The 13264-nt window shown below is 47.5% G+C and overlaps 1 protein-coding gene across 1 annotated transcript; it reads right to left on the bottom strand.

Annotated features, from left to right (window-relative positions):
• Positions 1 to 3445: 3445 nt before the first annotated feature.
• On the bottom strand, positions 3446 to 12203 carry PGLS (6-phosphogluconolactonase). The gene is made up of 5 exons (XM_035101830.3): positions 11741 to 12203; positions 9482 to 9589; positions 8120 to 8221; positions 5331 to 5471; positions 3446 to 3955 (listed from the first exon to the last, which is right to left on the bottom strand). Exons 1-5 carry the CDS (start codon positions 12032 to 12034, stop codon positions 3818 to 3820), a joined length of 783 nt encoding a protein of 260 aa, XP_034957721.1. The 5' UTR covers positions 12035 to 12203; the 3' UTR covers positions 3446 to 3817.
• Between the last annotated feature and the right edge of the window lie 1061 nt (positions 12204 to 13264).

The raw sequence follows: 13264 nt of genomic DNA, 5'->3' as shown, positions 1-13264 counted from the left end.
CTCCAACCTCCTTGGCTCTTGGTTCTGCTCTTTCTCAACAGCACTGGCAGCAAAGTGCTTGTTCTGAGTTCTCTCCCCAGTCCAACAGGTGACTCCCTTGGTGCCACGGCTGCAGCCAGGTGGAAGGGCTGCTGGTGTAGATCAGGGATGCAGAACCTATGGCCCTTCAGATCTGCTGGACTCCAACTCCTGCAGTGTGGCAGCTTGGAGAGATAGATGTGCCACCAGAGAAACTGAGTAGATTGACCAAAAAAATCACCCCAGAACTGTGTTCTGGTGTATTCCACCAGGAAAAAACCATGGGCTATTTTTACATATAACTAACTGACCCTGCCACGCGTTGCAGTGGCTAATCCCTGCGAGTGTCTCCAATTTGACACGCTCTATGAGGTATTGTCCCCCCCCCCCCGGTTTATCCCCGTGAATCCCCCAATTCCCCCACACAGGGGAGGTGTGTTTCCTTGGGTGGTCCTGGTATTGGGGGTGGAGGGGAGGGTTGAGGAGAGGGGAGGTTCCTTGGGGGTCTTGGTATTGGTATTGGTTGGGGAGGGTCTTGGTGGTAGGGGGTTGTGTAGGGGGTTTGTGGTGGGGTGGGATTCTGAGTGGTTAATCCCTGTGAGTGTCCCCAGGGTGTCTTGATCCATGACCTATTCACCCCTGGAGTTATCTATGTGAATCCCCCAATTCCCTATACCCTGTCAACCCCAATAAAACAGTGAAACAGCACCTTAAAAACATTCATAAGCATGTAAAAAAGCCAGGTACGTTACAGAGCAAAAACCATGGCTGCCCTTCTCGACACCATCTTGGATGTATCTTTTACAATGTTTTAAATGGTTCTAATTTTGGTTCTTCTGTTTTGTTTTTTTACTGGTTGGGGTTGGTTAAATGGGGTTGGGGTTGACAGTTATTTTAAGTTGGGTATAATAAACTGCTTATTTTTGTTGTTATTATTGGTTTCTATTGATATTTTCTGCCCTCCCTTCCCAGCAGTGGGCGGGGTTTGCTACACTGGGTGGGCTCACCTGCTCCGGTGCCTCCCACCTGGGTAGGATGGCCATCGTCCCACCCCCTCCCAGCTAGGACAATGGTCAGCCTTTCGGGGGTGGAGCAACGGCCAAAGGAAAGAGGCCCCCCCCCCAGGACCAATTGCAGTCATCAGCAGTCGTTAACAGCCATCAACAGGTTTACCACTCCTATCAGCCCATCACCCATTCCCACCCACCCCCACCACCCTCTGTATATACATAAGGGTCTGGCTCTTCTGTTTCTAGTGTATCTGAAGAAGTGTGCATGCACACAAAAGCTCATACCAAAATAAAAACTTAGTTGGTCTTTAAGGTGCTACTGAAGGAATGTTTTTATTTTGCTTCGACTCAGACCAACATGGCTACCTACCTGTAACTACAAAGACTGCTGCTCCCTGGGAGATGTACATAATGGAGCAAAAAAGCTGCCTGCCTTCCCCCCCCCCCCGTTTCCTTGGGGGTGTCACTGGGAGGCTAACATGATGAGCTCCTGCGCTTCAGAATTGACCTCCCCCCTCCTGTGCAGGCCACTGGGTTGCTCAGCCTCCTCTCGCAGGGAAGGGCCCTGGAAGCAGCAGTCACCTGGTTGTGCTTTTCTGTTAACCTCTGAAGATGCGCCAAACAGTACCTGGTGGAAACACAACTCCCTCCCACCCCCCACATGCACACACCTGCACATACGCACCTGCAGATGATCTAGGAAGGTTAGACAACAGCTTCAGAAATGAAGAGAGGGCCTGGTTTGCATTTAAAATGAATTAGGCAAGGCAATGTGCAAGTCAAAAATCACATCTAAGCAACTACCGTATTTTTCCGTGTATAAAATGAGCTTTTTTGACCCAAAAATGAGGCTCAAAATTTAGGCTCATCTTATACACAGGTAGTGCTGGGGGGCGGGGCGCAAATGGTTTTTCGGCGTGAGCCCGAGATTGTAAGCGGTGATTGGCCGCTTGATTGTTTTTTTTGGGGGGGGGGATGCTGAAAATCGCTCACCCGCCAGAACGCAGCACACAACCGCTCGCATCACTTACAATTGCCACTTACAATCTCGGGCTCGCGCTTTTCGGCATTGGCTGCTTGATTGTTGTGGGGTGGGGACCCCAAAAATTGCTCAGCCGGCAGAACGCAACACACAACCGCTTGTGTCACAGCTGCCTGATCCACCGCCATTAGCCCTCCTGCTTGCCGCTGTGGCAACCAATAGACATCTGCCCATGTCACAGCAAGTGAGAATGTGATTGGCAGCTGCTGGTGGCGATTGGGGAGCTGATAGGCGGTTTGTGTTCTGGCAGGTGAGCGATTTTCAGGATTCCACCCCCCCCCCAACAATCAAGCGGCCAATGCCGAAAATCATTCACCTGCCAGAATGAAGTATGAGCCCCCATTTTTAAGCGGCAATTGGCCGCTTGATTGTTTGGGGGGGGGGAGGTGCTGAAATCGCTCACCTGTTGGAACGAAGTGTGAGGCCGAGATTGTAAGCACCAATTGTAAGCGATGTGAGCAGTTGTGTGCTGCGTTTTGGCAGGCGAGTGATTTTTGGCATTCCCCCCAAATAATCCTCCCCAAAAGCTCAATCCCCCCCTATTTTCTAAATTTTGAGGCCCCCAAAATATGGTAATATGGTATTGAGAAACTTCCCAAGAAACTGTTTTAATACCGGTAACAACTTCTTAGCCCTTACATCTGTAAATGCTGTTGGACAGTGTGTAGGAAACGCTTGGTGAACCTTTAGAAGCTGGAGAAGCAGCTAAGCAGAATTTCTAGGAGCTAAAAGCAAGACTTCCTTCTCCCTGTAAGCTCCTTACCCAACAAATTAAGTTATACAAAACAGCCCACATTGTGCAAAATATGTGAAAATTAGCAAATCCACTCAATTTGGATATGTCAGAGAATTCTACTTTTCTTGGTTTCCATTTATTTCTTCCCACTATTTAGAGGGGGGAAACCCCAATGAAAATCCTAATTTTTACATATTGTTACATGGCTGTTTATTTGTATACATTTTAAAAATTTATATATGGATGTTTTATGATGGCCTATATTTGTAATGCCTAATAAAGGTTTGGCGAAGTAAATTTGTTTCTTTAACCAGGGAGGACACACAGCCCTTCCTGTACTTCTTTATCTCCGCATAGAAGCTTGTGGACTTTAGATGTCACTGCAAAGCAGGACTACTTTGGCGAGTTGACTCCGTTGCATTTCAAGTCTTCTCTACCTCTCCCATCTACATCTTTTCAACTGACTCTTGCCAGCCAAAGTTGGCCCCAACTGCCCTGCAAAGGGCCACATAAATTCTGCTAGTACCCTGTATGTTAAATGCATCCATATATAATGAGGGCCAATGCAGAAATGAGACTTCACTCTTGTCCCCATATTAAAGAAAAATCACACAAGGAATAGAGGAACACACAGTGCCATAGGGAGTGGCTGTACATCTTTAATTGTGCACTCACTTTACACCACATTAGACTGTTCACATGATAAAAGACTGTAACGCTGTTCCCTGCAACTCCTTTAACAACTAGTAGCTGGACCCGTGTCCCCCCACCTCCATTTGACACTTTGTCTGGCTAAAGAAATAATTATATTGGTTACACAGTGCTCCACAAATGTATCACTTCATTTGTTTTTTTAAGAGGGAGAAGGAAGGAGGGAAAAACAGTGTTAGTTTAGTGCCGCTCCTGAGCGCTACAACCGGATGTGGAGATCGTGATCTGGAATGTGGGCAGGCTGGGCTCTACCCCACAACCTGCACTTGATGGGCTCTCCCCAACCTGGAACATGAGCTTCTACAAGATAGAGTGCTTCTCAAAGGGGATGGTCAACTCCTTTGCAGCTGGCTCATCCAGAAACCAATACAGCTTCCCAGTGTGGGGTTGGACCAGGGCAGCTGGCAGTGGCTTCTCTTCATCACCTTCCAAAATGCGCTGTCCCAAAAAACAGGATGTTAGAAGCTCATCACTTGGAACTTAATGATTAGCACAGGACTCAAAATGTAGAAGTTACAGAGATTTCCCTCACCACATCTCCAACAAAAGAGAAGAATCAGAATTGAAAGGCTTGTTTCACAAGCCCAAAACTGCATGATTAGCAGCCTTGAATCAGACATGCCTTTGGAATCCAGGTAGGTTGGTAGGGTGTAGCAGAGGCAGCAGTTTGAACAAAAGGGGTGGTTTTAAACTCTAAATGCTGCTGGAAAGACAGGCTTAGACCCCCAGTGGTGAGGGCTGGACCTCCGGTTCTCTCCATAAGCTCCCTCTGCCCCAAAACTAACAGAAACAGAATTACACAAAATGAATCCAGCTTGCAGAAGTTGATGAATTTGAATAATCAGAGTGGGGAGAGAACATGAATCTGCGGGGCAAAGTATTATTTATTATTTTGTTAATCATTTCCCATGAAAACATCTTAAAGAGATTTACTTTTTTTTTAAATAAAAAAACCACACCATTATAAAATAGAGAGCCATAGCTCAATAATGCAGAAAAGCCCCTCCTTCCATTCCTGGCATCTCCTCGTCCGAATCCCTGGAGAGCTGCTGCAGCCTCTGTATGCTAAGAGGGGGAATCCTGCGCCCATCCACGTTGCTGGACTCTCAAGTGCCACCAGCCCCAGGCAGCCTGGCTAAGGATCAGGGATGGTTGGAGACGGTCCAGCAACGCCGGTGGGAGCAGTCCTGAGCTGGATTCCACCTCTTTCAAGCATTTCACGAGGTTGCAGCTGTTCTCCCCTCCCAGACAAAAGCAGCCAATGCGGGAAGGAACAAGCCAGGGCTGCTTTCAGAAGGGGCTGCTGCCCTGTGGCTCCATTGCTGCTTCTCTAGGAACCCAGAAAAGTCAAGAGGTGTGTTCAACAGCCTTGCCATCCCCACGCAATTGCTGTGTCAAGGAAGATGTGTGTTCTCTTCCTGGGGAATTCTAAGATAGGCAAATTCTAAAACACTCAACAGGTTGCGTCTTTAGAAGGTTAATGTTTGATTTAACTCTGGAAAAACTTCCCGTTTAACTCCTCTACAGATAAACCAGGGCAGGAGAAGCTGAAGCCCTCCAGACCTTGTTGGGACTCCACATCCCATCACCCCCAGCTGGAATGGCCAATGTCTAGGGAAGCTAGAAGCTGTGGTCCAAAAATGGACTGAGGACCACCGGTACCCCACCCCAGGTAAAAACCTACCAGTCCTAAGTTTCCTAGCTCTGGATATTCCTGACACCCCCAACAAATCCATTCTCCTCTTTTCTTTCCCAGGGTGGAATCCAGCGCACCTTCAAACCTGTGAGAACGAAGCCACGGGGTGCATGTTACCTTAATCACGGCAGCCTTGCTGTCCCCAGTGGCCACAAACACCACGCTGCGAGCCGCGTTCAACACTGGGAGGGTCAGCGTAATGCGTTCCGGAGGTGGCTTTGGAGAATCGCTAATGGCAGCCACTATTTTCTCCCGCTCCTGCCACAGGAAAGAGGGAGGGAGGGAGGGAGGGAAGATTAGGGGGGTTCTGTCACAGCCCTGCCTACGCCATATTGCGCTAAGCCCTGAAATAAAAAGGATCTCCACAAAGCTCTTCTCAGGCACATTACTGGCAATCTGTGGCATCAAGAGCAAGCCTAGATATTTTAACTGGGCAGACACTCGTATTCAAGCCTCCACTGCAGCCATGCAGAGCAACCAGTCTGGAGAGCCAGCCAGCCAGTCACCGCTAAAGAATGCGAAAAACACATGCAAATTCATATCTTCACCCAGAAATGAAGCGAGCTGTAGATTAGGTGGCTGGGTACACAGAAAGGTTGAGTGGGATTTAAACACAAGGGCAAAAGAGGAAATTTGGCATGACTATGTATGTAGCCATAAGCACTTAATAGCAAACGGAAGTCCTGGGAGCACTCCAGACTTGAGAATGCTCTGGAATCTGGTTGCCCAGGCGCTAACATGGACCAACAATTGCAGCTAGGATTTTGGAATATTTGTCAACTTGGGAAAGGGGGGCCTGCACCTAAAAGATTGATATTGATTCCAGCTACGTTTGATACTTTCTTGCTTCTCCAAATACATGCTGTCTGAACAGACAGAAATGGGCACAGGAACAGCCAAAAGAGGGAAAGTGCTGCAATGACACTGGGGGGGGGGGGGCGCGCATCTGCAGAGCAGGCTTAGATGGGGAGTGGCTTGCAGGCTTGATAAACTAAATGAGTGCACCCATAATCCTCCCCCTCAAAAATGTGCAGAAACTTTTCACCAAATTCCATATTAAACTGATCTCTAGCTGTTCAAACCATCTTGCTCATCCCAGGGCACTTCCTTAGTTTAACTCCATGAGAGCAAGCCTTTCTACTTGTCTGATGGAACTATCTCCCCTCTCCTCCCCTTGTGTGCTGTTCTGGAGGTTCTCCTACCCCCCCCCCCTAAACCAACTGGGGAGTAGGAGAGGAGAAGTGGGGAAAGTCCTTCTGCAGACTTCTGCCAGTGAGATTGGTTAACTAAATTTGGTCCAAAAGGAGGTGTAGAAATCAGCTTACTGCCCATTTATTGCCCAGCCCCCTTTTGCTTCTGACCCTGCCAAGCCCTGTAAGGTTTCTCAGAAGAGAGTATAGTCCTTGGGCTCAAAAAGTATCCCCACGCCTGACCTAGAAGCTCAGTGGGCAGCTAGCTCCTAGCGTGGGATGAGCATCACTCTCAAAGAGCCAGCTGCCCAGTGAATTCCCGCTTGGCACTGCCAGAACAAAATCCAATTTAAATGTGTCAGGCAGCCTGCCTTCAGGACAAAGCAAGACACCAGTAAGCCTTAATCCGATTCCCCTCAGCAGTTTAAAATAGCCAGCTAGATAGACAGCATCTCTTTCTACTTCCTCCTCCTTATTCAGACCCTGTGAGGCCTGACCTCTGAAAGGAACATGGCACACCCAGGGGGGGAGAACCCATTTCAGGCTGAGTGTGACTAAAGAAATGTGAATGCTGCTTTGGAAGAGGAGTCCAGCTTCTGCACTACTCACTCAGTCATGCACACCCCTCTATCCTGCACCCAGGCAAGCAAGAGGCAGGATCCTGTTCAAGGACACAAACATAAACTCAAGGAGGGGGCAAAGTAGGGCCAGTGAGGGGCGCAGCCTGGAGAGAGTTCCAAGGGCCAAACAGAGAGACCTAGAATCCTAGAGTTGGAAGAGACCACAAGGGCCATCCAGTCCAACCCCCTGCCAAGCAGGAAACACCATCAAAGCATTCCTGAAAGATGGCTGTCAAGCCTCCGCTTAAAGACCTGGGGGGGCTGCTTTGGGTCCTGAGCCTGAGGCTCCGCAGTCAAGAGAGAAGCAGTGCAGCAATAAACCTGCTGGCACATTTGCAAAGCCATGCAGGGTCCGGTATGGTTTCAAAGTGGGTGAGGGACCACGTGTTGAGATTCCTGCATTGCAGGACCCTTGGTGATTCTGTGATTCTATCACAGGGGCTGGCAAACCTTTTCAGCAGGGGGCTGGTCCACTGTCCCTCAGACCTTGGGGGGCATGGGAGGGCTATATTTTGAAAAAAATATATGAATGAATTCCTATGCACACTGCACATATTGTATTTGTAGTGCACTAAAAATAGGAAAAACAATAAAATATTTAAAATGAAGAACGATTTTAATCCCGCTCTCTGTCCGTTTTCCGTTTTCACCCTCACCCACACCTACCCACCCCCAAAAGTGACACAAGCCAGCTCCCAAACAGGGAAGAATGCCCTTGCCCACAGAAAGGGTGCCTCCACACCACAAACAGTTTCCCTCCCTGCCACCACCACTTCCTCCCGCTCAGCTCTTGGCCATACGCAGCCACCTCAGCGGTAAGGAAGGGGCATTGCCCAGAGGCGACCATGGCTTCGGGTTGGCGGCAGGAGCTTCCTGCAGCCAATCTGAAGCCATACCAGCGTTGCGGAAGTCAGTGCCCACCCGGCGAGGCGTCCGTGGCTTCTTATGAAGGAAACGCAGCACTGCACCGGCTTAGATCAGCACACAGGGACTGACTGAGCAGGCGGCAGGGTCCGCGGGCCAGATCCGGGCCTTAGTTGGCAGGCCCATGTTCTATGAGATCAAAGTTTCACCACAGCTCTACTCCCTGGCTCACCTGCAAGAGAGAATGATCCGGAAAGAGTGAGCAAGTGTGGCCATCTGGTCCCACTCCCAAGATCAAGAGGTCAAATACAGGCATATCCTCGCCTTGGAAGGCCTGCACAGAACGGGAGAACACACATATATCAACCACATTTTCCGTACTGCCCCTCAATATACAATTATCACTGTGCTTTACAGAGCTTAAAATAAAAGTAAAAATGCCATCCTAATGGCAGGAAAAAAGAAGAAAAAGAAGATGATAATAAGCCTGGGAAAAGGTATTTGACTGGCACCGAAATACCTTAGTGCCAGGCAGCCAATTCTTTGGTGTGTCCAAGTCAGGGACAGCCAACCTTCAAATGCAACCTTGGCTCCCACTAGCAATTTCCCAAAGTGTTCAGTCTTCAAGCTGTCAAGCTGTCAGGGGGGGGGGCAAGAGGGGAGACCCAATTCATTTAGCAAGGGGAGATGCATATTTCTGACTATTACCAGAAGATCCCTCTAGGCTTGATTTGAGCGTGGGAGGAAAAAATAAAGTCCTTGGCCAACACACAGAGCCCTTGCAACCTTCGGTTTTGTTTGCATTGTACTGTAGCACAAGCCTCATCTTCTGCATCTTCTTGACTGATCTCAGTGTTGCATAAAGGGTCACTTTCTTGCCACCCCAAGATTTCTTACAAAAAGAAAAAGGGTGTGGCTTTGAAATAGGGCCAAGTAGAAACTTGAAGCAAACAAGTTGATCACCAGGCTCCGCACACCACCCAATTGATCACAATCAATGTTATTGGCTCATCACAACTTCCACTAGGTGCTCTGGGACTTTTATTTGGTTATTTGGTTGATTTAGTGTTTCCAGATGACCCAACAAACTGTGTCTTCTGGGCACAATTCAAAAACTGAAATCAATAAACCAAAAATTCAATCAAAATAGTAATCCATATTTTGAACCAGGTCAAAATTAACAAAAAGCATAAAAAACCCATACAACAACATAAAAAACTCTCACACACAATAAAAACAGCATTATAAACCAATAAGAAGAAAGCAAAATAGTTCTAAGAACTAAAAAGAATTGAATTTGAAAAGTGAGAACAATAAGGTCTTCACCTAGCACCAAAAAATCCTAGGCAAAGAGGCACCAGGCATGCCTCTTTGGGGAGAGCATTCCAAAACTGGGGTGCTACCACTGAGAAGGCCCTCAGCACATTTAATGCAGAACAGCAGAGCAGACTAGGAAGAGCTCTAGCCAGGAACTCAAAATTTAGGATGTTGAGTTAAGCAATGAATGGAAAAGAAGCTCAGTCCATAAGCTCTCAAACCACAAGGAATTTTATTCCAACATGGGGCCTTGTCTGAAAAAAACACACAACTGTACCTCTTTCAGTTTTGCTGCATAATCTGCAGCTGCCTCTTCCACTGGTAGCGAAGGGTTGATAACAACAATTTGGTCCTCAGGTACAGCAATTTTAGAAAGGAGGTACGTCTGAAATAGATAACCACAGGTCACATAACAACAAAACCATCTATGATGAAGCTTAAGTTTTCTGTGTTCTTTCCAACTTTTGTACTAGGTGATGAAAGCATCATGTAAATTGCCTTTTTCCTCCCTTCCCTTGCTGAAATTTATATTGTAAGCCCCTTGGGGCAGGGGCTGGTTTCTTTTTAGCTTATATATACTATTTTGTAAAGTACATCAACGGTACTATATAAATAGTAAAAACAAGATTACTGATTATTTAATTTCTATATCCCATAGGGCCAGCCTGATCTATTTGGGCTGCTGCGGCGAATCACACAATGGGAAGGAGGGACACAGAAAGATCTGCATTAGGAACCGGGGGGGGGGGGGGGAATTTGGGCAATGCCAATTATAAAGAAGTGGTTCAAAACATGGAATAAGGTATTTAAAAACTGGATTTTTGGAAGTAAAAGAGATAGAACACCAGATACTCCCAGCAGGAGGACATGGGATGGGGGATATCAAATTTCGAATTCTAATATGAAGTGTTTCAATTGAAATATTTAATAGATATCGGTTATAATGATAAGTCTAAATGGGTTAGAATGGAGAATGAAATAAATAATGGAATAGGAAGAGGGGATATTTAATAGAGATATGCAGACGGCATGTAAGAAGACGATAGGACCAAGGAAAACAGCATTTGGAATTTGGAAGAGGTGGCACATGAAATGGATGCCTATATATTCAAAGTGGGCTCCATTAAAATATATAGATAAGGGGCATACAGATCCTGGTTGGTGGAAGAAATTATAAGGAGATGGATTTTATAAATTAAAAGATTTGTTTGATGAAGGAGGGAAGCGAAGGACAAAAAACAGTCTCTTGGAGAAAGTAGGAAAACAATACTGGTTGAAAGTGCAAGGGCTATATAATTTAACAGAATCGGAAAAAGTAGAGGATAGGATTAGGTCGGGGTTAGAAATTGATGAGATACTTAATAAAAGACAAATAACAAGAGAAAGGGATAGCAGGCATGGTATATAAAATAATGATAAGAGATAAGGAAAGGATGATAGGTATATTTCAGAATAAATGGGAGCAGGAAGGGTGGTTTCATCAGAATACAGTTCAAGAGATGATGAAGAGTATAGATAAAATTAAAATGGATAAATATAAAGATTTAAGTAGGAAATTTCTATTGAAATGGTATAGAACTCCGGCGCAATTGGCATATATAGTTAAAGGATTGAGCCCCAAGTGTTGGCACTGTGGTCAAGAGGTAGGGGTGTATGCACATATGTGGTGGGAGTGTATCTTTGTCAAGGAATACTGGGAAAAGATAAAATGGTTATTATTTCAAGTCAACATATAATATTGGGGAATAGTAAAGTAGAAAGAAATGAGCAAGATCTGTACAAAATTATGATTTTAGCTGGTATGTTGGTAATTGCATAAGGATGGAAAGAAAAAGAAAAATGGACAATGGAAAAATGAAATGATGTTTTTGAATATGTTCAATTAGATATTTCAACAGATAGCGATGGATGGTAGATGGAAAAACAAATGTCAAAATATTTTGACTAAATGGGCAAGTTATAAGAATTGGATAGTGTGGGGGGGGGGAGCCAACCCAAACATCCAAACTAGAATGAATAATCTGTGCACATGTTTAAAGATCTGAAGAGAGAATAAGTTTTGGGGGGAGGGGTCAAAGGGGTGGGAGGAGGGGAAATGATAAGGGACTGTAGTATATATGGTCGTGTAGAGCTTACAGTGGGTGCTTTAGAATTAGGTTATTGTTGGAACATTTACTGAACAATTCTTTGTAACCTACTTTTGAGTGTCTCTGTGAACGTTGTTTTATAAATAACGTGTATGTATGTATGTATGTATGTGTGTGTGTGTATACGGTGTGTGTGTGTGTGTGTGTGTGTGTGTGTGTGTGTGTGTGTGTGTGTGTGTATATATATATATATATATATATATATATATATATATATATATATATATAGGGGAAGCGGGGTGAAGAACAACGGGGGATCTGCTGCCCCTGGGATCCTGCCGCCCGAGGAGGTGACCCCGCCCTGCCTGCCTGCCAGGGGGTTTCTGCTCTTCCCCCGGAGATCCCGGCCGGGGCCCCTGCGCTCCCTTCCTCCCCCCAGCCAGGAGCACCTGGTAGGCGCCGTAGTTGCTCTCGGGGTCGCTGAGCGGGACGCGGCGCTCGTCGGCGAAGGCCAGGAGCCACCGGGCCGGGCAGGCGGCGGCGGCGGGCAGCTCCTGGGCGAGGACGCGCACCAAGCTGCCTCCGGCCAGGCCCAGTGAGAAGCGCCCGCCCGGCCCGCACTGCGCCTCGCGCTGCGCCACCAGCTGTGCCAGCGCCGAGCCCAGCTCCTGCGGGGAAGGGAAGACCGAGACGTGCGGCGCCGAGGCCGCCGGGCCGCGCCGGGACGACGAGGAGCCGGGCATGGCGGGCGAGGCAGAGAGCGAGCCGGCGGGCGGAACGGAAAGGCCGCGCGGCGAGGGAGCCGGGGGGACCCATGGCGGGAGCGAGCGCGGCCGGGCGGAAGACCCGGAAGTAGCCGAGAGAGCATGGGCGGAAGCGAGGACGCGAAGCGGCGGAGGAGAAAGAGCGACGGAAGAGACGCCGGAAGGAAGCGCAGCGCCGACCCCGCCCAGGAGGCACCGGAAGTCCCGTGGCGACCTCGGAAGCCGTGGCTGCTCCGGACGGCCCTGCAGCGCCGCCCCGCGGCTGGAGGCGCGGCTCAGGGCCACTCGGGTTTGCAGACATCCCTCCGCGAGTCGTATCTCTGGCTGCCCGCCTCTGTAATTCGCCGGGGATCGCGCAATTGTACGCGCGCGCGCAAGCGGGAAGTCAGGGTCGCTCTGCCAATGCTCAGCGATCAACGAAGCCACATTTTCCACGTCCAGTTCCTACTTTGCTGCATGTCTCCTGTGGCGGAGTTTATTAAAAATAACGCATGGTGTAAAGTAGTTCTTTTTGTCTGCCCTGAATCTTCCAATGATTAGCTTTATGAGATGTCCTGAGGTTCTAGTTCAAGAGACACCTGCAGGAATGAATGTTAATGTGTGCAGAGAGCCCATAAATAATGGTCTTCTGTCCTGTTATGGCCAATGAAGTCGAGCAGGAGCACATTCTTGTAGGGGGAAAAGTATATGACCACAAAAGCAGGAAACAGCATAGAAGAAACTATCAGCACATGCCCTACCAGGGGACACTTAAAATGCATTATTACAACAAAAGCCACTGCTTTGAGGGAAGACGCAGGAAGAGTAGAAAGTCCAACTTGATATAAGGGTGCCTCGTCTCACAAAAGGCTGAGGTAAGAGTTTGATTTGGAAGTAAGGTTCATTGGTTCCAATGAAGTTAAATTTCAAGGACTGAAGGATACTTAGGATCCTTTTTGGGTTTTCCTTCTGAAAACTTATGATATAATAAAAAGTGAGGCATGACCATGGAGCAGAGGTGTTTGTCTTAAGTATATCCTTTATATGGGTTTTAAAGGGCACCCATTAACATAATAATTTACAGAATACATACAGTACTGCGTGCTCAATATGCATGCTGGCAACCTTAGTTACTAATCCAAATCAGACTTGCCTGTGATAACGGCTTATGCAGATACGATGAAGAGACACGGGTGATAGTCTAATGCTAAGTGGTGTCCGCCCACAAAA

The sequence above is a fragment of the Zootoca vivipara genome, chromosome 2, assembly GCF_965207765.1.
Source record: "Zootoca vivipara chromosome 2, rZooViv2.hap1.1, whole genome shotgun sequence".
In the NCBI taxonomy this organism is placed as follows: domain Eukaryota; kingdom Metazoa; phylum Chordata; class Lepidosauria; order Squamata; family Lacertidae; genus Zootoca; species Zootoca vivipara.
Note: the sequence above shows the minus strand (reverse complement) of the source record. Positions and strands in the feature narration are given on the sequence as shown.

Bases quoted from the DNA above. Each gene is read 5' to 3' on its own strand.
- PGLS (XM_035101830.3), bottom strand. From the start codon at position 12,034: ATGCCCGGCTCCTCGTCGTCCCGGCGCGGCCCGGCGGCCTCGGCGCCG. The intron at 8,222-9,481 runs GTACAGTTGTGT...CGTTCTGTGCAG, and splicing joins ATGCAGCAAAACTGAAAGAG to GCCTTCCAAGGCGAGGATAT. The intron at 5,472-8,119 runs GTGAGCCAGGGA...TTCCTGTGGCAG, and splicing joins CGGATCATTCTCTCTTGCAG to GAGCGGGAGAAAATAGTGGC.